Here is a 24290-nt window from a genome sequence, read left to right on the forward strand (position 1 = left end):
AGGTCAGGTCCGGATAGGTAGATCTGCGTGTCATAGGCGTAGAGATGATACTGCAAACCGTGGGATTCTATGAGCTATCCCAGGCCGAAGGTGTAGATGGAGAAAAGTAGGGGTCCTAGAACTGAGCCTTGAGGAACACCGGCAGACAAGAGGCGAGGTGAGGAGGTGGTGTGGGAGAGGGAGACACTGAATGTTCGGTCTGTTAGATATGACGAGATCCAGGATAGGGCCAAGTCTGTGATGCCAAGAGATGAGAGAATCTGTAGCAGGAGGGAGTGGTCCACAGTGTCAAAGGCAGAAAACAGGTCCAGGACAAGGAGGACAGAGTAGCGTTGCTTGCTCTTGGCGGTTAGTAGGTCATTGGTCACTTTATTTAGGGCAGTTTCAGTTGAGTGATGGGGTCGAAAACCAAATTGTAACCGGTCAAAGAGGGAGCAGGAGGAGAGGTTGGAGGACAGTTCAAGATGGACATGCTGTTCCAGTAGTTTTGAGGCATAAGGGAGAAGAGATATCGGCCGATAACTAGACACAGAGGATGGGTCCAGGGAGGGCTGTGATTGAGGCATGCTTGAAGGATGAGGGGAAGACACCAGTTGTGAGTGAGAGGTTGAAGAGGTGTGTTAGTATTGGGATGAAGACTGTGGCAAGGTTAGGGATAAGGTGGGATGGGAGCGGGTCAAGCGTGCAAGTGATGAGATGTGATCTTGTCAATAAGGTTTAAGAGGGAGTCTGCTGGCAAGAGGGAATATAGAACAAAATCCAGGAAGGCAGGCAGGCGTCCCTGTGCTTTGGGTGGAGGGCTGGGATGCTAATGAAGCAGGGTACAGTCTGCTGCCTGCATTCTGCTCTGTCCAATGGCAGCCAAGCTCTGTGTCATCTCCACTGTGCTGAGCAATCTAGACCGAGCAGCGCAGCAGAGCCCGGCAGCCTCTCATACAGGAAGGTAGGTGCACAGGAAGAAAAACACATCTTCACCATGTATTGTAATAGAACAGAATGGGGATGACAGGATCTGGCTGCAGAGCAGATGTGCTGTGCTCACATGGGGACATGCTGGCGGATTGTGGACCAGTCTTCCTGAACATGGCTCGCAGCCTGCTCTATCAGCCAGTCCCCAGCTACCCATATGCAGGCTCTGGGAGCGATCATACAACATGGATGGCTCAGCAGCACACATCCATTATCACAGCTTTGTATTCTATAGACTTCATTTGTGGCTTGAATTCAAGATGATTTCTTCCACAGTTCATCAGAGTCAGCAAGCACATATCTAACAGAAAGATGCATTGTGACCGGGCTCGAAACATGACATACTGTTCTGCTTTGCTTGCCTAGCATATGCTTCCTCTATGACCTCTAACCTTTTTTTTTAGCACGGTTGGTGATGTTTCACTAAAAAACTGAATGACAGCGCCACTCCCTAACTGTCCACAATGGCAGTGGTGACAGCTTCAAAACAGAAAGCACAGAGTGCAATGGATTAGAATCATGAAATTGCATCACAACATTACGGCCTTAGAGAAGCCCTGTCATCAGATCAAACGTGTACATTGCTTTTCTCTTATTTTCTTCTTGCTGCTGCCCTAAGTTATTCAGCTTTTGTTTTTACTAAAATCTGTAATATGGTTCCAAAAAGACACAGGCCTTTTTATTTAGTGGCAATTTGCATGGTCTTTACAAGAGGACATGGCTTACAGGGTAATTATGCAGAGCAACCTGCACACATGCCCCCAGATGATTCTAGGAGTCTCGCTCCCCCCCAGATGATTCTAGGAGTCCCGCTCTCCCCCCAGAGGATTCTAGGAGTCCCGCTCTCCCCAGATGATTCTAGGAGTCCCGCTCTCCCCCCAGAGGATTCTAGGAGTCCCGCTCTCCCCAGATGATTCTAGGAGTTCCGCTCCCCCCAGAGGATTCTAGGAGTTCCGCTCCCCCCAGAGGATTCTAGGAGTTAAGAGAGGATTCTAGGAGTCCCGCTCCCCCCAGATGATTCTAGGAGTCCCGCTCTCCCCCCAGAGGATTCTAGGAGTCCCGCTCTCCCCAGATGATTCTAGGAGTCCCGCTCTCCCCAGAGGATTCTAGGAGTCCCGCTCTCCCCCCAGAGGATTCTAGGAGTCCCGCTCTCCCCCCAGAGGATTCTAGGAGTCCCACTCCTCCCACCCCGGAGGATTCTAGGAGTCCCGCTCTCCCCAGATGATTCTAGGAGTCCCGCTCTCCCCAGAGGATTCTAGGAGTCCCGCTCTCCCCAGAGGATTCTAGGAGTCCCGCTCTCCCCCCAGAGGATTCTAGGAGTCCCACTCCTCCCACCCCGGAGGATTCTAGGAGTCCCTCCATCCCCCCCGCCCACGCGGAGGATTTTAGGAGTCCCACTCTCCACCAGAGGATTCTAGGAGTCCCGCTCCCCGCCCAGAGGATTCTAGGAGTTCCGCTCCCCCGCCCAGAGGATTCTAGGAGTTCCGCTCCCCCCCCCAGAGGATTCTAGGAGTCCCGCTCCCCCCCCCAGAGGATTCTAGGAGTCCCGCTCCCCCCCCAGAGGATTCTAGGAGTCCCGCTCCCCCCCCCCAGAGGATTCTAGGAGTCCCGCTCCCCCCCCGCCCCAGAGGATTCTAGGAGTCCCGCTCCCCCCCCCCCCCAGAGGATTCTAGGAGTCCCGCTCCCCCCCCTCCCAGAGGATTCTAGGAGTCCCGCTCCCCCCCCCCAGAGGATTCTAGGAGTCCCGCTCCCCCCCCCCAGAGGATTCTAGGAGTCCCGCTCCCCCCCCCCCCAGAGGATTCTAGGAGTCCCGCTCTCCCCCAGAGGATTCTAGGAGTCCCGCTCCCCCCCCCCCCCCCAGAGGGTTCTAGGAGTTCCGCTCCCCCCCCCCCCCCAGAGGATTCTAGGAGTCCCGCTCTCCCCCCAGAGGATCCTGGGAGTCCCGCTTCCCCCCTAGAGGATCCTGGGAGTCCCCCTCCCCTAAAAGGAACTTATTTGTTCAGAATAGTCCCTATTTTTTCCTGACAGAAAAATCTTTTTTTTTAACTAAATAGCTTGATTAAATTGCCCTTTTTTGCAAAATGGTTTTACATATCTTGCATTAGTTACCTAACACTTTGTATTGTTCATGCTTCTGTAGTGGAAGAACTTTGGCATCCTGAAAAACGCAGCAACACCTGTTTCTTGCAATCAGCTTATTTCGTGCCAAGAGATCAGGTTTTGCCTGCAGAAAAAAAAAACCACAGCAAAAACGCAACGTGTGAACATAATCTAAGAGGAATAAACTAGCCATGTTCACCCTGGTGACAAGTCCTCTGTAAATACTGTAATATTACCAGTACATGATATATTATCTAGTAGCTTCATGGCTTAAAGAGGAATTTAAATCCAAATCATTTCACAGATCACTTAGAAAATATAAAGCCGCCATGTAGTTGTATTATACTTGGGGTAGACTTATGTTACTATTGAATAAATTTGATTATTTTGCCCCAGCAACCTGCAGCTGCTTAATGTGGTCTTGACAGTCACTGTTTTATCAGCAGGAGAATATCAGAAGAGGAATGGCAAACCTGCTGCTAGCATAGTCCGACCACACCCACACCAATGATTGGTAGCTTTCTGCCTATGCACAGTGTACACAGGAAGCTGCCAATCAGTGGTGTGGGCAGGGTTATACAGAGGTCACCATTCTAAGAACTGTTATATATGCAACAACAACAAATAAAAACAACTGTATTTTTTGTAAACTGCAGAAAGCAGCCAGTAAGTGAAAACACTGGAATCAAGGTCTCTGCCCTCAGATGGGCTACCAAACCTGGTGATTGATTCCACTTAATGAGGATGGTAAATAATCACATTTCCTGAATGTGAAAGAGGGATTCTGAGCCTAAAGGCTGTGGAACAATTGTTCACAGTTATCGTCGCATCGTGTAAACAGTGTTAATCAGTCGTCAAAAATAGAAAACTATTGGCCGATTGTGTCTCTAAAAACGATCATTGTACGCAGCAGGTTTTATTTCTAAAAGCCTTTTGTACTTCCTTCCTATATAGCTAGTGTTACGGCAGGATGGCGTATGGCAGCTGGAATGAATGGAAGGCAATTTACGGAGAAGTCTCTCCAGAGACCAGGGGGTGTGTTTGTCTTATCTGTGTGCATAGCCATTACATAGCCTCCCCCTTATATACAGCAAGGCTACCCTTCCATATTACAAATCTGCTGCGCATTCGCTTGTGAGATGTCGCCTTTTTATTACCACTGGCACTAAGAGGTCCAAGGTAGGAAAGTGAAAACCTCCACTATCTCAGGCTTTTTTCAAAGATTTGTGATATGCTTTTTCTTTTTTTTGTAGCCTGCAAAAGCCATGATTTTCATGTTTTTTTTAATATATATTTCTTAAGTTACATAGTAACATAGTAACATAGTTAGTAAGGCCGAAAAAAGACATTTGTCCATCCAGTTCAGCCTATATTCCATCATAATAAATCCCCAGATCTACGTCCTTCTACAGAACCTACTTCTACAGAAGTTGACATGATTTCTTTCTTGTCATATGTTTTTACTATAGAAAAATGTAGAAAAAGGCCATATAAAAGAAAGATGCTATGTTTTGAAAAAACAAACATCAAAAATGGTGGGGAAAAAAAAAAGACACAAACATGCAGTTGCATTTCACTTTCCCTATAAACTGACAGCATTTGTCCTCCATTTGTTAAGGTTTTACTTTGCCATAAACGCAGTCCTTAAAAGTGCTGTATGTGAAGAGCCCCTTTATGTCTGAGGGGGCTCCGACAATAGGGGATTGCACAGAACGCTTGTTAAGCACAATGATAAAATCCAACATAACGGCTTTATCCCCGGGAGGCACCGTGCATTATAGCTGTCTGATGGAGTGACATGGGAGCGTCTGAGGAAGTGATCATACCACATAATCCGGGGTAAAACAGCACGGGGAGATTTACAGCTAAACAGGCTCATCCTCGTTACCGTCACAAAACGAAGATTGGTACACGCACAGGTTAGTCTGCACTATCACCCCCAAGATTTCTGCCTGGTTACACAAAGGGGCTGAAATCACATCTTTGTCAAACAACTACAAAGGCTTGCTACAGTCGAGAAACCCCCGAAAATACTTAAGTCCCCCATACATAGTAGACGGATGACCGATGCTTTGGCTGCCTTCTATTTGCCTAACTCCTCCATGTACAGGAGCACTCTGCAGAGTATTTTCTAGGAGAAAGCCGCTGCCAAAATTCTCTGGCGGCAGCTTATCTCTAGTGAACAAAAGGATCTGCAGTCTGAAAACGGACACGGTAGATTCTTATCTTCCTCGACAATCATCAGTTTGGGCCATACACAATAGACTGTGGGCCAAACCCGCCGTCATCAGAGGGTTCGTCAAATATTAGTCTAATGTTTATGGGGGGGCTTTACATATATATGTATAATTCTTCCTTAAAGGGGGTAGTCCTATCTCACAGTAATATCTTATCACTAGGATAAGCCGTCACTTTAGGACTGATGGTTGTCTGACTTCTGGGACCTTAGAAAAAAAAAAGGGGATGGTTCACTGACTTGAAGCTAAGGCCACACAGTTTAAAAAAAAAAAAGATACATGACAGCGTCATAATAATAATCATCAGCGCATAAAGCCAAAATGCAAAATCTAACTGTGACACAAAAGCAGACTATGGTTCCAAGCCCCCAACAATATGCGATGGAGAAAATAAAGAGTTGCTGCCTTAGCTATGGTGAGATGGGCTTTACTGATGAATTATTGACGTCTGGCGGGCCTCTCAGAGGATAAGGTTACACTTTAACACACTTTCCTTACTTGGCAGTTGCTGTTTAGAACAAAGGCGTTTATTAGCATAAATAAATGATACGCTGCTGTACTCCCGAAAATGACTTGCAAATCCACGGCATGTGGAAACGGCCACAATTAATGAGAGAAAACTCCATTTATGAGAGCAAGCTTGAAAAGCACATTGTCTGGGCTTTGTAAAACTCATCAAGGCACAATTAATTATAATTAAACATCATACAGGCCAAAAATAGCCCCAATTGTGCACATGAATATCTCAGTCCCAATCACTATATCTGAATATTATTCTTACAATTGTATCTTAGTCCCATCCAAATGCAGAAATATTGGGTATTGCTAAATTAGGAAAGTATTTATCGCCCTGCCAAGCAATGAGAGGAAAAGATAAAGGGAAAATGACAGAACTCCAACTGAGCGCACTTTTATTTTTTCAAAATTGTTAAAGATAAATATATTGTTACTACCATTTCCTGCCAATCAATGAGGGTCTGGGCTCTGTCTCTGAGACCACTCTCAGGAACTGGACTTCTACCAATCAGCAGCACATGCTAACAAAGGACTAGACGCTAACTAAACAATAAAATGTTGATGGGTACATTTTAAAGCGGTCCTTTTTTTCATGATGAACTGGACACACAATGTAATAGTGGCTGCATAATGGAATAAAATATTTTGGCTCAGAGATATTAGCAATCAAATATTTGGGACCTAATGTTAACTTTAGTTAAATCCATGTGAGTGATATTAGATTAGCTGTCACTGGGGGGAGGGGTGGGCGTGTACTTCTGCCTCCTGTATGATGCAGACCAATCGCAAACAGACACTAGCATAGAAGGGCAGAAGCACCTGTGAGGTTGTCTGGAGTTAATAGCCCCACACTTCTGAGCTATGTAATATATCCTCAGTGCACATTCAGGCTTCACACTCCGGCAGGCAGGACCTATGGACTCGGGTCATGAGACCCTGATGACATCATCACATGTTCCTCTGCACTTCTATGTTGCTGGAGGCAGAAGTATACACCCCCAGCGAAAAATATTAATACCCACTTGGATTTGACTAAAGTTAATTCATTAGGTGCCAAACATTTGATAATATTTCTGCAACAGAGGTGAAAAAAAAAAAACATAACAAAAAACAAACACCTTTTTATTCCATTCTGTAGCCACAATTACATGATATTCACTGATGGAAACAGAAAAAGCACTCACCAATCCTGTAAAATGGACAGTCCTTTATTAGTCAATTCGTCGGGACATCCATAGGGTACGCAGGAGAATGCAACGGTCAGGAGAGATTGTGGACTACGGACGTTTCACGCCCATCTAGCGCTTCTACGGGTCCAAACTGGCGACCTGTTGGAGGGCCAGACGGGCACAAAACAGCCGTAGTCCACAATGTCTCCTGCACCCTGCATTCTAATGCGTACCCTATGGATGTCCCGACGAATTGACTAATAAGGACTGTCCATTTTAAAGGACTGGCGAGTGCTGCCCTTTCTATTTCTATCAGTGACTGCCATGTTATACTTTTGAGCCCGCACCACTATCTTCTTTAATGCTGCAAAAACTCAGAAAAGGGAAATCATTTTATAAGCGTTGCAGGTCGTTGGCTGGTGCATCAGCTCTTCAATTTAATATTACATGGTATGTCTGTTTTAACATGAAAAATTTGTGAAAGGTCCTGGTTAAAAGGGAAACAATGCACCCCACAGGGCTGTGAAGTCAGTGTCCAGTTTGGTGGAGTTGGTATAAAATTGAGCGACTCCTAAAATACAGTATATAGTAAATTGGGTACAGTAGTACAATGCAGGACGTGCTGTAAATATTTCTAGAATAATTTGGGAAAGTTATGAAATGTCCTATAAATCTTCGTTCAGTTCCTGATCTAAGGATCTCGGCTTTTAGCGGAGATGAATCTGTGCTGCACTTTATGTACATGCTCAGTAGTGACCAGTGCTGTGGAGTCGGAGCCAGTGTTATGAAATGTCCTATAAATGTCTGCTCTGTTCCTGATCTGAGGCTCCCGGCTATTAGCGGAGATGAATCTGTGCTGCACTTTATGTACATGCTCAGTAGTGACCAGTGCTGTGGAGTCGGAGCCAGTGTTATGAAATGTCCTATAAATGTCTGCTCTGTTCCTGATCTGAGGCTCCCGGCTATTAGCGGAGATGAATCTGTGCTGCACTTTATGTACATGCTCAGTAGTGACCAGTGCTGTGGAGTCGGTGCCAGTGTTATGAAATGTCCTATAAATGTCTGCTCTGTTCCTGATCTGAGGCTCCCGGCTCTTAGCGGAGATGAATCTGTGCTGCACTTTATGTACATGCTCAGTAGTGACCAGTGCTGTGGAGTCGGAGTCAGTGTTATGAAATATCTGCTCTGTTCCTGATCTGAGGCTCCCGGCTATTAGTGGAGATGAATCTGTGCTGCACTTTATGCACATGCTCAGTAGTGACCAGTGCTGTGGATCCGGAGTCAGGGAAATTGAGGAAATCGGAGTCAGTGGTTTGGCTTACAGACTCCACAGCCCTGGCATGCCAGAAACTATTTATATATTCATGCTCCTCTCTGAAAGATAAGGTCACCTATAATTTTGCTAATATACAGTAATCTTTTGCTCCTTCAAATGAAAAGAAAAAAAAAATAAAATTGCTGTTTTAATTTGTATGCAAATAAGGCTTAAGTGCCAGAGAGTGTCAAAGCACTTCCCAAGCCTCAGCCTCCCTGGCTCTATTACCTGCATGGCTCCACCTTACTCTGCTTGACTTACGGCCCACTGGCTTGCAAAATTTTGCTGTAGGTTCAAGGACAGATTTGAGCACAAGCAATGTCAGTCATACACTAACGGCTGTAAAAGAAACCCGTCAACTGAGTCATGTTGTCCAAACTGCTGGCAAAATGAATCCGAGCCCGATGCTGCAACGCTACAGAGGAAGCATAGTCTAAAGAACCGGCCGAGAGACTTGTCATTTATTTACTGCGGTGCCAGCCAGGGCAGCGCTGGACTTGTTTCATCTCAGACTATGGTTCCTGGACGGATCAGTATTTTCTCTGAAACATCACAACATTTCAGAGAGAAACGTGATCTGATTCATCCTGTCCACAGTTTGGGCAGCATGACTCTTGTGACAGGTTCCCATTAATACAGCCTTCTGGGTGGCTTATTAGGACTATTACAATGCATGGCGATAATACAGCCTTGGGCCTCATACACATTACTGAAACAAGGGCGCATTTTAGCATTAGTATTGCAGCCACAAGTTCTGGTCTGACCGTGGGTTTTATGACCAGAACTAATAGTATCAAAGGAATCTATAATGTCATTCATTAGGGTGAGTAGTCTGGCTATCATGCTTGGCCTTGTGGACGCCAAAATGTTCCCTCAGTACGGCCATCTGAAAACATTGGAATTAAAGGAGAGTTCCCAAGCAGTGGAAATACCACTGTGGAGCCTGCTCTTTTTTGTATAACCTCATGTCCAAGTATCAAAATGGGATTCTATGTGTTACAAAACACCATTGCTGTGCATTGTACCGTTCTAGCATTTTTGGGAGTAGCTAGGATCTGGCAGATAAGATCATCACCGATTTAGAAAATGAAGATGGTAGATTAGCACGTATTTTTTGCACACATTATTCCTTTTTCGTTACTCGACAAATGACCAAAGCGCTGTTCACACTGTTATTTTCCTGCATAAACCACGCTGCATAGTCAAACCTGTCATAAGACAGACACCGTATACGCCTACTGGACTACAATAATATAAATGGGACAGACTCAAATCTGAATGACTGCAAAGAAGCCACAGGATAGGCATTAACTTGTGATTCCACTGTGGTTTGAACACTGGGACCCCCATAGCTACTAAGAAGATGCAATCATGGATGCAAGAAGCATTTCAAATCCCACGTCACCCATCATCTAAATACTAGGAATACATTTCAGCATAATTCAGACTATGAGCCAAGAAAATACATTTTGAGCTAAGCTGATCAAGTTCCATTTTATCTAGAGGAAAACCCAAATAATTTGTCAATAAGAAAAAAAAAAAACATCCTAAAAATACATATTTTTAGAACAGCTTTGGTCAAAATGTATCCTCTAATTCTGAGACCAAAGCAGAAAAAACAGACACAGTGGTTTTCATTGTGTTACGGATGTAGAAAAATGCACACCCATTTGGCAGAAAGGTCTTTCAATGACTAAAGACCACGCATACAGTCAAGTTAGCTGGTGGCCATATGATGGTTTGGCCGGCAGCTATCTTGCCCAACTCCCATACACAGGAGTGTTCATTCTGCAAAGCACTTTTGTGCTCTCCATGACAGATTGTCTGCCAGACATCTCTGGTGGCAAATTATCTCTTAATCAATAGGCTGTTGGCCAATTCCAACAATATATACGCGGTGCCAGCTGTCATTAGTCTGTGTATTGGGAACATTAGTATTACAAAATGAAGCAAAGACAAGCATAGTAAGCCACCCAAACATTAGTGAAAATTAGTCCAAAAGTTTGTACCCAAGAAGGCAAGGGTAGGTAGTTTGGCACAACTCCAAGACTGGGTTAAACAGCAAAACCTTTATGCCATGACTAGGAACGGTTCAGACACATTGGTTGAAACACATAGGCTTAGTCAGCAATTTTTCTTCAGGATGTCTGGTTTTTAAAAGCATGGTTGTTTTTAACACATTATGGATTGAATTTAGATTTTTATTTTTTATTTTGAACCCAATTTTGAAGTTGAATGCCAGACTACCCTTGTGTTCTTGGGTTTGTACTTCTCAGATTTCAACACGGACTCCCTTGTCCGAGCAGCAGTTATGGATTCATTAGCTCGCAATGGAGTAAACGTAGGACGTAAGGGATAGGAAAATGTCACAAAAAAGAAAAGTCTGGTCTACAGTAAGATGTTCTGAAAAACTGTCACTATACTTGCTCGATAGTAAATGACTGGTATTACCATTTTTTTGCAGTGATTCTCTGAAGAGTGCCTAACAAGATGTCATCTCTTGGCTCCTGGAAAAACGAGACAAGTCTGACCCAGCAGCAAGTTGGGTTCCAGGTTCAGAAGATCTACCCATTCCACGATGGCTGGAACACGGCGTGTTTTGTAATCCTGGTGCTGTTCATCCTGACTGTACTGTCCCTTGTCCTGCTGGCATTCCTTTATGAAATGCTGGACTGCTGCTGTTGTGCCAAACACAAGACAGTCAAAGATCTGGAGAATGAACCAAACCCAGTCAGAGCCCTAATGAGCGGCATGAAGAAGCGAAAAACCGAAGTTGTGTAGCACCGGCACGTGCCAGAGGGTGGCCCGCTATCTGGTTCAGAGGACAATCTGTGAGCAGACGTCAATCCTTTCATCTGCTTATGACAGCACACACTTGGGCCACCCACAATCGTTGCCTCTGTCATGTGAATTGTTTAGGTACCCTTACTAAATGTCTTACCATAGACTTCCTAGATGTGTTGCAGGTTGCACAGTCATAGTGGAACATGAGGCATCCTTTCTGATACAAAACACTGTAGCTCATTTTTGAGACTGGTTCCGAAAATGTACGGACATGAAAATTGTTTACATGATTTGTCACAGTATTAATCCTAGCACCATAATAAAGACAATGCAGCTGTAACACAATGTCCTTACAAGACTAATTGTCCTACCTGAAGTGCTACATACAGGATATGGGCGATATTAAGAAGTATGGCGTTATGGCTGAACGGTAACTCAAAGTAATATTTTGAAGTTTATCATTGCAGTACTGCTGTAGTCATTTTACGCTGGCATCAAGCATTTATGGAAATCTGTCACCAGATTATTGCTATGTAGTCTGAGAACAGCATAATGTAGAGCTATAGACCTAGATTCCAGCGATGTTTCACTTACTAAGCCTTGTGTTGTTGTTTCAAATCAGTGTTTTATCAACAGGAGATTATTACTAGAGGACTAGATGTCTCATGCCTCCTAGTCCACTGTTCTGTGTAATTCGCCCCCACCACTGATTAGCAGCTTTCTGTCAATGTACAGTGTACAGAGAATGCGGCCAATCAGTGATGTGGGCGGGGTTATACAGAGCTCAGCATTCAGAGCACTGCAAGATCAGCAGCAGAGAAACAGTGCTTGTATCACAACTGCTGCACCCAATACATCGCTGAAATCAGGCGCTCACACCTACTTCATGCTGCTGCCAGATTACATAGCAAAGCCTGCTGAAAGATTCCTTTTAACCCAAATATCAACCAAGGAGGAACACACAGCAAAGACAAGCAGCAAAATGACAATTTTTATCAGCACAGCACCTTAATGAGAGGCAAGACGCAATAACTCCTGTCCAGGTCAGTCCTGAGCACGATTCTGTATTTTAGCATCCGCAGTGGCTCAGAAGAGGCTCTATAAGACTTCTAATCTTCACATGGATCAGATCACACTTTAGTGTTAGCTCATCGTCTCCAGTGTCACCAGATTTGTAAGGAAGGTCCAAGCCGCAGCTAAGACCCACAGGGAGCCTCAGCAGAGCGACCGCAGACACTACAACACAAGATTGTACACAGGGCTGATAAGTGCATAACTTATAATATATGTGGGACTGGTATATGTTATACTACGAAAATAATTACTATACTATGTACCAGTCATATATAGTGGGTACGGAAAGTATTCAGACCCCTTTAAAAATGTTCACTCTGTGTCATTGCAGCCATTTGGTAAAATTCAAAAAAAGTTCTTTTTTCAGTCAAGATGGGGTGCGGAATGTACATTAATGTGAAAAAAATGAACAGAAATGTAGAAATTTTTGCAAATTTATTAACAAAGGAAAACAGAAATATCACATGGTCATGAGTATTCAGACCCTTTGCTCAGGCATTCATATCTAAGTCACATTCTGTCCTTTTCCTTGTGATTCTCCTTGAGATGGTTCTGACTTCACTGGAGTCCAGCTGTGTTTAATTAAACTGATAGGACTTGATTTGGAAGGGCACACACCTGTCTATATAAGACCTCACAGCTCACAGTGCATGTCAGACCAAATGAGAATCATGAGGTCAAATGAACTGGCCAAGGAGCTCAGAGACAGAATTGTGGCAAGGAACAGATCTGGCCAAGGTTACAATAGAATTTCTGCAGTACTCAAGGTTCCCAAGAGCACAGTGGCCTCCATAATCCTTAAATGGAAGAAGTTTGGGACCACCAGAAGTCTTCCTAGACCTGGCTGTCCAGCCAAACTGAGCAATCATGGGAGAAGAGCCTTGGTGAGAGGTAAAGAAGAACCCCAAGATCACTGTGGCTGAGCGCCAGAGATGCAGTAAGGAGATGGGAGAAAGTTCCACAAAGTCAACTGTCACTGCAGTCCTCCAACAGACGGGCGTTTATGGCAGAGTGGCCCGACGGAAGCCTCTCCTCAGTGCAAGACATATGAAAACCTGCATAGAGTTTGCTAAAAACAAACACATGAAGGACTCCCAGACTGAGAAATAAGATTCTCTGGTCTGATGAGACAAAGATAGACCTTTTTGGTGATAATTCTAAGCGTTATGTGTGGAGAAAACTAGGCACTGCTCATCACCTGCCCAATACAATCCCAACAGTGAAACATGGTGGTGGCAGCATCATGCTATGGGGATGTTTTCCAGCTGCAGGGACAGGACGACTGGTTTTCATTGAAGGAAACATGAATGCGGCCAAGTACAGAGATATCCTGGATGAAAACCTCTTCCAGAGTGCTCTGGACCTAAGACTTGGCCAAAAGTTCACCTTCCAACAAGACAATGACTCAAGCACACAGCTAAAATAACAAAGGAGTGGCTTCAGAACAGCTCTGTGACCATTCTTGACTGGCCCAGCCAGAGCTCTGACCAAAACCCAATTGAGCATCTCTGGATAGACATGAAAATGGCTGTCCACCAATGTTCACCATCCAACCTGATGGAACTGGAGAGGATCTGCAAGGAAGAATGGCAGAGGATCCCCAAATCCAGGTGTGAAAAACTTGTTGCATCATTCCCAAGAAGACTCATGGCTGTCCTAGCTCAAAAGGGTGCTTCTACTCAATACTGAGCAAAGAGTCTGAATACTTAAGAGCATGTTATATTTCAGTTATTCTTTTTTAATAAATTTGCAAACATTACTACATTTCTGTTTTTTTTCAGTCAAGATGGGGTGCAGAGTGTACATTAATGAGAAAAAAATGAACTTTTTTGAATTTACCAAATGGCTGCAATGAAACAGAGTGAAAAACTTAAAAGGGGTCTGATTACTTTCTGTAACCACATATTATCCCGTAACATGCGATATCTTGTGTGTGGTATACACAATGCACACAGACATCAGATGATATACAGCATAATAAGTGGTAGTCATAATAGAATATATCCTGTATACAGTATAACATCTTATGTCTGTAGTGAGTAAATCATATTCCAGTCCTATACTATATATGCGGTATAGGATACTATACTGTATATGCATTATAGGATACTGTATGCGGTATAGGATACTATACTGTATGTGGTATATGATATTCTGTGACCTGCTCTCTCCTCTGACTATGCGCACTGGGCAGATTCTAGCCCATGTGATGGGTATAAATATAGGCAATGCTAGTGTGCCATGTCACTGCAGATGTTGCTGCTATAGCACAGAATCCAACACTAAGTATTACAAATTTTGGTGCAAGCAATTTCTTTTTGTACAAATGTGTGTATATTTTTTTTTGCAACCCAGCCCTATGTCCAATGAAAGAAGAAAAAAAAGCCAACATTTTAGGGGCAATAACATTTTTCTGGAGTTATTTACAGCACAGGAAAAAAATAGGGAGACAGTTAAATCCCATCTTTGGTGACTTCAATCAATTAAAGAATACCCTAGGACACATTGGGGTAGATGGATCACACCGAAAAGACAGCAGAAATGTGACAGGCAGCCATAAGTAAATGTTCTCTTCAGTGCCATGGTTTAGAACTATTTCTTCCGATGTCTCTGCCTCCAGGACACCAGAAATGCTTCTCCTACTGAATAATGATGGCATTTCTGCACTAAGGACTGACTGACAGCTTTTCTTGCAAAATGAGGGGGGGATAAGGTGATGAATTCAAGGAGGACCAGCCTGTCCTCCACAACCAAAATTAGTCCACTCACACAGAAGGTTCCTTAGAAAACCTGAACGACTCAATAGTAAATACAACATTATGTGGTCAATTCGCCAAGACTGGCACGTCCTATCTATTAAGATGCTCTTTCCCCTTAATGAATTTGCTGTGTCTTCTGAGGCTGCTGTATGACACTATACGGTAAAAGCTACAATCCCTTTCTGCTAAGCCCCAACTACTATGTAGAGACAGTGTAAAGTGGCAACATGTTTGTAAAATTAATATATGGTATGGCAATTGGTAAAATAGTTGTATATGCCAGATTATTGGCGTAAACGCTTTGCTGAATTACCCCTACTGTCTATGTAAACTCTTATTGTAAAAAGTAAATCAGATGCTTTGTAATTTATCACCTTAAGGCTATGTGCGCACGTCCGGAATTGCCGCAGAAATTTCTGCGGCAATTCCTGAACTCCCTGCCGCGGGAAATACGCATGCGGAATTGGCATGCATATTCCCACTAAACACTAGCGTTTTGAAAGCGTTTTTAGCTTGCTGAATGCTAGCGTTTTCCAAGTGATCTGTAGCATCGCATGGAAATCTGATTGACAGGTTGGTCACACTTGTCAAGCATAGCGTTTGACAAGTGTGACCAACTTTTTACTATAGATGCTGCCTATGCAGCATCAATAGTAAAAATATCTAATTTTAAATAAAAATTTTAAAAAATGGTTATTCTCACCTTCTGACGGCCCCCGATCTCAGCGGTGCACGCGGCGGCTTCCATTCCCAGGGATGCTTTGCGCGAAGGACCTTTGTGACATCACGGTCGCATGACCGCAATGTCGTCCCAGGTCCTTCACGCAATGCATCCTTGGGAACGGAAGCCGCCGCGTGCACCGCTGAGAGGAGGGAGGACTCCGGGGGCCATCGGAAGGCAAGTATATCACTATTTTTTAATTTTCAATTTTTTTTTTAAACAGGGATATGGTGCTCAGTCCGTGGAAGAGTCTCCTCTCCTCCACCCTGGGTACCAAATGCACATGATCTGCTTACTTCCCGCATGGCGGAAAGTAAGCGGATCAAAACACTCCTATATGTGCGAAATCCCCGCGATTCCGCAAAATTAATGAACATGCTGCGTTTTTTTTCTGGAATGCGTTTCCACTCCGGAAAAAAACGCAGCATGTGTACAAAAAATGTGGAATGCATTCTAATAATAGGATGCTTAATGTAAGCGTTTTTTAAGCTGTTTCATCACGTTTTTATAGTAGAAAAATGCCGAAAAAAACGCGAAAAATTCTGAACGTGTGCACACAGCCTAAAAGGAATATATCAGTAGGATCAATCCTCTTAAGCCGTCTATATGGGCATGTGGGACATAGGAGGTTGAAAAAAATAATTCCTTGATATCTGTGATCCGATGTGTTATACCAGAGAAATCCACGTTTTTCTTAGTATGTACATCAGCTGTGCCGGATACAGATCTGTATATGAATCTGCCTCCAGGGGTTTATTTTAAATGAAAGGGGAAGTTACCAGTGTGAGTCATGTAACTAACACAGAACAGGAGATATGAACTTTGTCTCCTTACAAACACATTTGCAGCAGTTGTCACAGCTCCATGTACTGCGACACTATTGTGACCCTGTCTGTCAGTGAGATGGAAGCTGAGAGGAACCTGCAGATGTGGTATAATCACACACAACTCTGCAGTGAGATCAGGAGAGTAGACTGTCAGTTATTACATGTCTCACACGGATAATGCCCCCTTGTAAAATAATCTCTGGAGGCAGATTCTTATGCAGCTCAGTGTCCGACCCATAGTGCTGAACAGCTAATTTACATATAAGAAAAATGTGGATTTCTCTGGAATAAGACTGATTGCTGTATGTCACCATTTTCGGAGACCTGTAATAGATTAATTTTTCGGTTGATGGGGATGGGTCAGGGCTTATTTTTTGTAGAGTGAGATGATATTTTTATTGATAACAATTTTGTGCACCCACAATGCTTTGGCTGCTTATTGAGGTAATAATTATCCCAACAATTCTGACATCCTGATTTTTATTTTTTGCTTTATGGTGTTTACTAATCGGGCTAATTAATTCCAGATTTTAATAGAACAGACTTTTACGTGCACGGTAATACCAAACATGCTTATATTTTCCCTTTATGTGAACTTTCCTACACTCCTGCTTCCTGTGTTCCTTAGTAGCAGAGGCACAATGCCAAATAACACCTCTATGCACAGCTAATAAAGCTGAAAAAAAAATCACAGAAGAAATAGCCTTAGGCTATATTCACACTTTGCGGATTTTGCTGCGGATCCGCAGCAGTTTCCCATGAGTTTACATTTCAATGTAAACCTATGGGAAACAAAAAACGCTGTGCACATGCTGCAGAAAAATCCGCGCGGAAACGCTGCGGATTACATTCCGCAGCATGTCACTTCTTTTCTGCGGATTTTCAGCTGCTCCAATAGAAAACTGCAGTTGAAAATCCGCAGAAGAAAACGCAGTAAAAACCGCGATAAATCCGCAGTGAAAACGCGCTGCGGTTTTCACTGCGGATTTTGGAATTCTGCTGCGGAAAAATCCGCAGTGGAATCTGCAAAGTGTGAACATAGCCTTACCAACTCCAGGTCTGATTACCAAGGCACAAGCAGGATGCAGGGGACCCCCATGATAAAGGCAGGAGCAGCAAGACTCATCTGTGGGTATTTTTAATACTAGGACTCCACCCCCTCCATGAATTGGTAGGTTTGTGAGTGGTTACATTTTGCACTATCCTCTCACAAGCCTACCAATTCACGGAGGGGTGGCTGACTAGCATTAACCCCTTCATGACCCAGCCTATTTTGACCTTAATGACCTGGCCGTTTTTTGCAATTCTGACCAGTGTCCCTTTATGAGGTAATAACTCAGGAACGCTTCAACGGATCCTAGCGGTTCTGAGATTGTTTTTTCGTGACATATTGGGCTTCATGTTAGTGGTAAATTTAGGTCAATAAATTCTGCGTTTATTTGTGATAAAAACGGAAATTTGGCGAAAATTTCGCAATTTTCACATTTTGAATTTTTATTCTGTTAAACCAGAGAGTTATGTGACACAAAATAGTTAATAAATAACATTTCCCACATGTCTACTTTACACCAGCACAATTTTGGAAACAAAATTTTTTTTTGCTAGGAAGTTATAAGAGTTAAAATTTGACCAGCGATTTCTCATTTTTACAACGAAATTTACAAAACCATTTTTTTTAGGGACCACCTCACATTTGAAGTCAGTTTGAGGGGTCTATATGGCTGAAAATACCCAAAAGTGACACCATTCTAAAAAATGCACCCCTCAAGGTGCTCAAAACCACATTCAAGAAGTTTTTTAACCCTTCAGGTGCTTCACAGCAGCAGAAGCAACATGGAAGGAAAAAATGAACATTTAACTTTTTAGTCACAAAAATTATCTTTTAGCAACATTTTTTTTATTTTCCCAATGGTACAAGGAGAAACTGAACCACGAAAGTTGTTGTCCAATTTGTCCTGAGTACGCTGATACCTCATATGTGGGGGTAAACCACTGTTTGGGCGCACGGCAGGGCTTGGAAGGGAAGGAGCGCCATTTGACTTTTTGAATGAAAAATTGGCTCCACTCTTTAGCGGACACCATGTCACGTTTGGAGAGCCCCCGTGTGCCTAAAAATTGGAGCTCCCCCACACGTGACCCCATTTTGGAAACTAGACGCCCCAAGGAACTTATCTAGATGCATAGTGAGAACTTTGAACCCCCGGGGGCTTCACAAATTGATCCGTAAAAATGAAAAAGTACTTTTTTTTTCACAAAAAAATTCTTTTAGCCTCAATTTTTTTCATTTTCACATGGGCAACAGGATAAAATGGATCCTAAAATTTGTTGGGCAATTTCTCATGAGTACACCGATACCTCACATGTGGGGGTAAACCACTGTTTGGGCACATGGTAAGGTTCGGAAGGGAAGGAGCGCCATTTGACTTTTTGAATGAAAAATTATCTCCATCGTTAGCGGACACCATGTCGTGTTTGGAGAGCCCCCGTGTGCCTAAACATTGGAGCTCCCCCACAAATGACCCCATTTTGGAAACTAGACCCCCCAAGGAACTTATCTAGATGCATATTGAGCACTTTAAACCCTCAGGTGCTTCACAAATTGATCTGTAAAAATGAAAAAGTACTTTTTTTTTTCACAAAAAAATTATTTTCGCCTCAGTTTTTCATTTTCACATGGGCAATAGGATAAAATGAATGCTAAAATTTGTTGGGCAATTTCTCCCGAGTACGCCGATACCTCATATGTGGGGGTAAACCACTGTTTGGGCACACGGCAGGGCTCGGAAGGGAAGGCGCGCCATTTGACTTTTTGAATGGAAAATTAGCTCCAATTGTTAGCGGACACCATGTCGCGTTTGGAGAGCCCCTGTGTGCCTATGCATTGGAGCTCCCCCACAAGTGACCCCATTTTGGAAACTAGACCCCCCAAGGAACTTATCTAGATGCATATTGAGCACTTTAAACCCCCAGGTGCTTCACAGAAGTTTATAATGCAGAGCCATGAAAATAAAAAATAATTTTTCTTTCCTCAAAAATGATTTTTAGCCTGGAATTTCCTATTTTGCCAAGGGTAATAGGAGAAATTGGACCGCAAATGTTGTTGTCCAGTTTGTCCTGAGTACGCTGATACCCCATATGTGGGGGTAAACCACTGTTTGGGCGCACGGCAGGGCTCGGAAGGGAAGGCACGCCAATTGGCTTTTTAAATGGAAAATTAGCTCCAATCATTAGCGGACACCATGTCACGTTTGGAGAGCCCCTGTGTGCCTAAACATTGGAGATCCCCCACATATGACCCCATTTTGGAAACTAGACCCCCAAAGGAACTAATCTAGATGTGTGGTGAGGACTTTGAACTTCCAAGTGCTTCACAGAAGTTTATAACGCAGAGCCATGAAAATAAAATAAAAATTTTATTTTCTCTAAAATGATTTTTTAGCCTGCAATTTATTATTTTCCCAAGGGTAACAGGAGAAATTTGACCCCAAAAGTTGTTGTACAGTTTCTCCTGAGTACGCTGATACCCCATATGTGGGGGTAAACCACAGTTTGGGCACATGTCGGGGCTCAGAAGGGAAGTAGTGACTTTTGAAATGCAGACTTTGATGGAATGGTCTGCGGGCGTCACGTTGCGTTTGCAGAGCCCCTGGTGTGCCTAAACAGTAGAAACCCCCCACAAGTGACCCCATTTTGGAAACTAGACCCCGAAAGGAACTTATCTAGATGTGAGGTGAGCACTTTGAACCCCCAAGTGCTTCACAGAAGTTTATAACACAGAGCAGTGAAAATAATAAATACGTTTTCTTTCCTCAAAAATAATTTTTTAGCCCAGAATTTTTTATTTTCCCAAGGGTTACAGGAGAAATTGGACCCCAAAAGTTGTTGTCCAGTTTCTCCTGAGTACGCTGATACCCCATATGTGGGGGTAAACCACTGTTTGGGCACACGTCGGGGCTCAGAAGGGAAGTAGTGACTTTTGAAATGCAGACTTTGATGGAATGGTCTGCGGGCGTCACGTTGCGTTTGCAGAGCCCCTGGTGTGCCTAAACAGTAGAAACCCCCCACAAGTGACCCCATTTTGGAAACTAGACCCCGAAAGGAACTTATCTAGATATGTGGTGAGCACTTTGAACCCCCAAGTGCTTCACAGACGTTTACAACGCAGAGCCGTGAAAATAAAAAATCATTTTTCTTTCCTCAAAAATGATGTTTTAGCAAGCAATTTTTTATTTTCTCAAGGGTAACAGGAGAAATTGGACCCCAGTAATTGTTGCCCAGTTTGTCCTGAGTACACTGATACCCCATATGTGGGGGTAAACCACTGTTTGGGCACACGTCGGGGCTCGGAAGGGAAGGAGCACCATTTGACTTTTTGAATAAAAGATTGGCTGGAATCAATGGTGGCGCCATGTTGCGTTTGGAGACCCCCTGATGTGCCTAAACAGTGGAAACCCCTCAATTCTAACGCCAACACACCCCTAACCCTTATCCCAACTGTAGCCGTAACCCTAACCACAACCCTAACCCCAACACACCCCTAACCCTAACCACAACCCTAATTCCAACCCAACCCTAACCCTAAGGCTATGTACCCACGTTGCGGATTCGTGTGAGATTTTTCCGCACCATTTTTGAAAAATCCGCGGGTAAAAGGCACTGCGTTTTACCTGCGGATTTACTGCGGATTTCACCTGCGGATTCCTATTGAGGAATAGGTGTAAAACGCTGCGGAATCCGCACAAAGAATTGACATGCTGCGGAAAATACAACGCAGCGTTTTCGTGCGGTATTTTCCGCACCATGGGCACAGCGGATTTGGTTTTCCATAGGTTTACATGGTACTGTAAACCTGATGGAACACTGCTGCGGATCCGCAGCGGCCAATCCGCTGCGGATCCGCAGCCAAATCCGCACCGTGTGCACATAGCCTAATTCTAAAGGTATGTGCACACGCTGCGGAAAACGCTGCGGATCCGCAGCAGTTTCCCATGAGTTTACATTTCAATGTAAACCTATGGGAAACAAAAATCGCTGTACACATGCTGCGGAAAAACTGCACGGAAACGCAGCGGTTTACATTCCGCAGCGGTTTACATTCCGCAGCATGTCACTTCTTTCTGCGGATTCCACAGCGGTTTTACAACTGCTCCAATAGAAAATCGCAGTTGTAAAACCGCAGTGAAATGCGCAGAAAAACCGCGGTAAATCTGCCATAAATCCGCAGCGGTTTAGCACTGCGGATTTATCAAATCCGCTGCGGAAAAATCCGCAGAGGACCAGAATACGTGTGCACATATCGAAACCCTAACCCTACCCCTACCCCTAACCCTACCCCTAACCCTAACCCTACCCCTACCCCTAACCCTACCCCTAACCCTAACCCTACCCCTAACCCTAACCCTAACCCTAGTTCTAACTCCAACCTTAGTGGAAAAAAAAAAAAATTCTTTATTTTATTATTGTCCCTATCTATGGGGGACAAATGGGGGGGGTCATTTACTGTTTTTTTATTTTGACCACTGTGATAGATTATATCACAGTGATCAAAATTCACATTGGAACGAATCTGCCGGCCGGCAGATTCGGCGGGCGCACTGCGCATGCGCCCGCCATTTTGGAACATTGCGGCGCTCGGGGAAGAAGACGGACGGACCCCGCCAGGATCGGTAAGTATTAGGGGGGGGAGATCAGGGCACAGGGGGGGGAGATCAGGGCACGGGGGGGCGTCGGAGCACGGGGGGGGAGGGATCGGAGCATGGGGGAGAGTGATCGGTGTGCGGGCGGGTGGATCGGTGTGCAGGGGGGGTGGATCGGTGTGCAGGGGGGGTGGATCGGAGCACGGGGGGGGGATCGGAGTGCGGGGGGGTTTGATTGGAGCACGGGGGGTGTGATTGGAGCACGGGGGGAGCGGACAGGAGGACGGGGGAGCGGAGCACAGGACGGAGGGGAGCGGGCCACAGATCGGGGGGCTGGGGGGGCGATCGGAGGGTTGGGGTGGGGGCACATTAGTATTTCCAGCCATGGCCGATGATATTGCAGCATCGGCCATGGCTGGATTGTAATATTTCACCATTTTTTTAGGTGAAATATTACAAATCGCTCTGATTGGCAGTTTCACTTTCAACAGCCAATCAGAGCGATCGTAGCCACGAGGGGGTGAAGCCACCCCCCCTGGGCTAAACTACCACTCCCCCTGTCCCTGCAGATCGGGTGAAATGGGAGTTAACCCTTTCACCCGATCTGCAGGGACGCGATCTTTCTGTGACACAGCATATGCGTCACAGGTCGGATTGGCACCGACTTTCATGACGCATACGCTGTGTCACAGGTCGGGAAGGGGTTAAAAAGGCACACAGATGAGGCTCGCATAGGGCCCCAGTCACACAGGTACGTGTAGTGCAGTTTCTGGCTTACAGCCTATTGATGACTTTTAGATCAGGAGGCTGTCCAGCACTATATAAGAGCAACCCACAGGACAGATGCCCCAATTCACCCAACCAACACTAAAGGGGCCTGGCCGCATCCTGCAAAATAAAGGAAAAATATCACGCTGATCCAGCTCCTTCTCAATTCACAATGACCATTGCACACGCTCATTAGACACTTCAATACAAAACATACGGTTGGAGTCCCAGCATTGTGTGTAAGTACAGTACATGTGTTTCATCACTGGCCAGTGTGGAATTGGAAAGATTCCCAATTGTAATACAGATTGTAATATAGGGTAAAAAAAAATTGCTAAAAAATATATTTAGCACAAAAACCTGATTTAAACAATAGGAACGTCATTTTCTGATAACATACTTGTGGTCACATACCTCAGAGCATGCAGGGCTGTGGGGTATACGTGAACCTGCAGCCCACCCAGACATGTGACTAGGATGGGTTGCAGATTGAATTATAGAAGGGACGCCAATTTTTCTCATTCTTGGAGAACCCCTTTATGGTTAATATGATCGCCCTGTCCAGCATCGTGTTATCCGCAGTACATACACGTTCCAGTGTATTATGGATAATGAGGATTTTGTGCCAGCATAAAGAACCCCATCACCTTAGTGTTCTGCTCAGGTGACAGCAGGAATGTTTACACGGGACCATAATCCGGAATGAGCGCTATAACCAACACTCGTTCACATGAACCATAAGCACTCAAATGTCTGAGCTCCATCAGTATTTTGCAGCAGAGTTTCAGCAGTGTTTGGTCATTGTGTCAAGTTTTACCGTCAGCGTTTCATCAGTGAGTTTGATGTGCAGAAAACTAAATAAATGGCAAAGTTTCTCCTATCCATTGCAATTTTTAAAGGGATTATCTGGTCTTAAGCTGCAAGTCTGCATTCGCTCTATGTTACTGCAGACTTGTGAATCCTCGCAACGTGTGCACTGCAAGCTGTGAGGATTCTCTGGTTTCAAGCGTCGGGAACGATACGCATCCTACCGGCCACACGGATTCCAACCTTACGCAATCCATTTGCATTGAGCAAAAAAAAAAAGGAAACCGTATAGTCAGAACATTCTGGTCACATGACCGCCGTCTCCTCTGCTGACACTGGAGAAACCTTACAGCTTGCAGTGTGCGCACTGTCAGGATTCACAAGCCTGCAGTCACACAGTGTATGAGTGATTTTGATCTGGACATCTGAATGACCCCTAAGGCGTACAGTACCATGCAGCGAGCCTGGAATCCTGCTGTCAGTCATTCCGAGAATGGTTATCTTGTTCTTCACTTCTAGATTTAATCTTGCCCCGCTGTGTGTCAGCCAGTTCTATGCTTTATATGTTTTGCTTTACAGAAATCATCACTGTCCCCATTGGGGCTCCA

The 24290-nt window shown here is 44.5% G+C and overlaps 2 protein-coding genes across 5 annotated transcripts in view; one reads left to right on the forward strand and one right to left on the reverse strand.

The window, feature by feature from the left end:
- Nucleotides 1-24290, reverse strand: part of GTF2E2 (general transcription factor IIE subunit 2) — an 82857-nt gene that overhangs the window by 31945 nt on the left and 26622 nt on the right. The window lies entirely within an intron of this gene.
- On the forward strand, nt 858-11439 carry SMIM18 (small integral membrane protein 18). 3 transcript variants are annotated; one of them, XM_069743140.1, is made up of 2 exons: nt 858-943; nt 10771-11439. In XM_069743140.1, the coding sequence occupies exon 2, from the start codon at nt 10797-10799 to the stop codon at nt 11085-11087; it is 291 nt and encodes a 96-aa protein (XP_069599241.1). In that variant the 5' UTR covers nt 858-943; nt 10771-10796; the 3' UTR covers nt 11088-11439. The 3 variants fall into 3 exon arrangements, with proteins under 3 accessions (XP_069599241.1, XP_069599242.1, XP_069599243.1); XM_069743141.1 differs by lacking the exon at nt 858-943 and adding an exon at nt 4060-4104; XM_069743142.1 differs by lacking the exon at nt 858-943 and adding an exon at nt 4195-4248.

Source organism: Ranitomeya imitator, chromosome 1 (assembly GCF_032444005.1).
Source record: "Ranitomeya imitator isolate aRanImi1 chromosome 1, aRanImi1.pri, whole genome shotgun sequence".
Taxonomy (NCBI): Eukaryota; Metazoa; Chordata; class Amphibia; order Anura; family Dendrobatidae; genus Ranitomeya; species Ranitomeya imitator.

What these genes read in the sequence shown, in the direction of transcription:
- SMIM18 (XM_069743140.1), top strand. Translation starts at nt 10,797, where the DNA reads ATGTCATCTCTTGGCTCCTGGAAAAACGAGACAAGTCTGACCCAGCAG.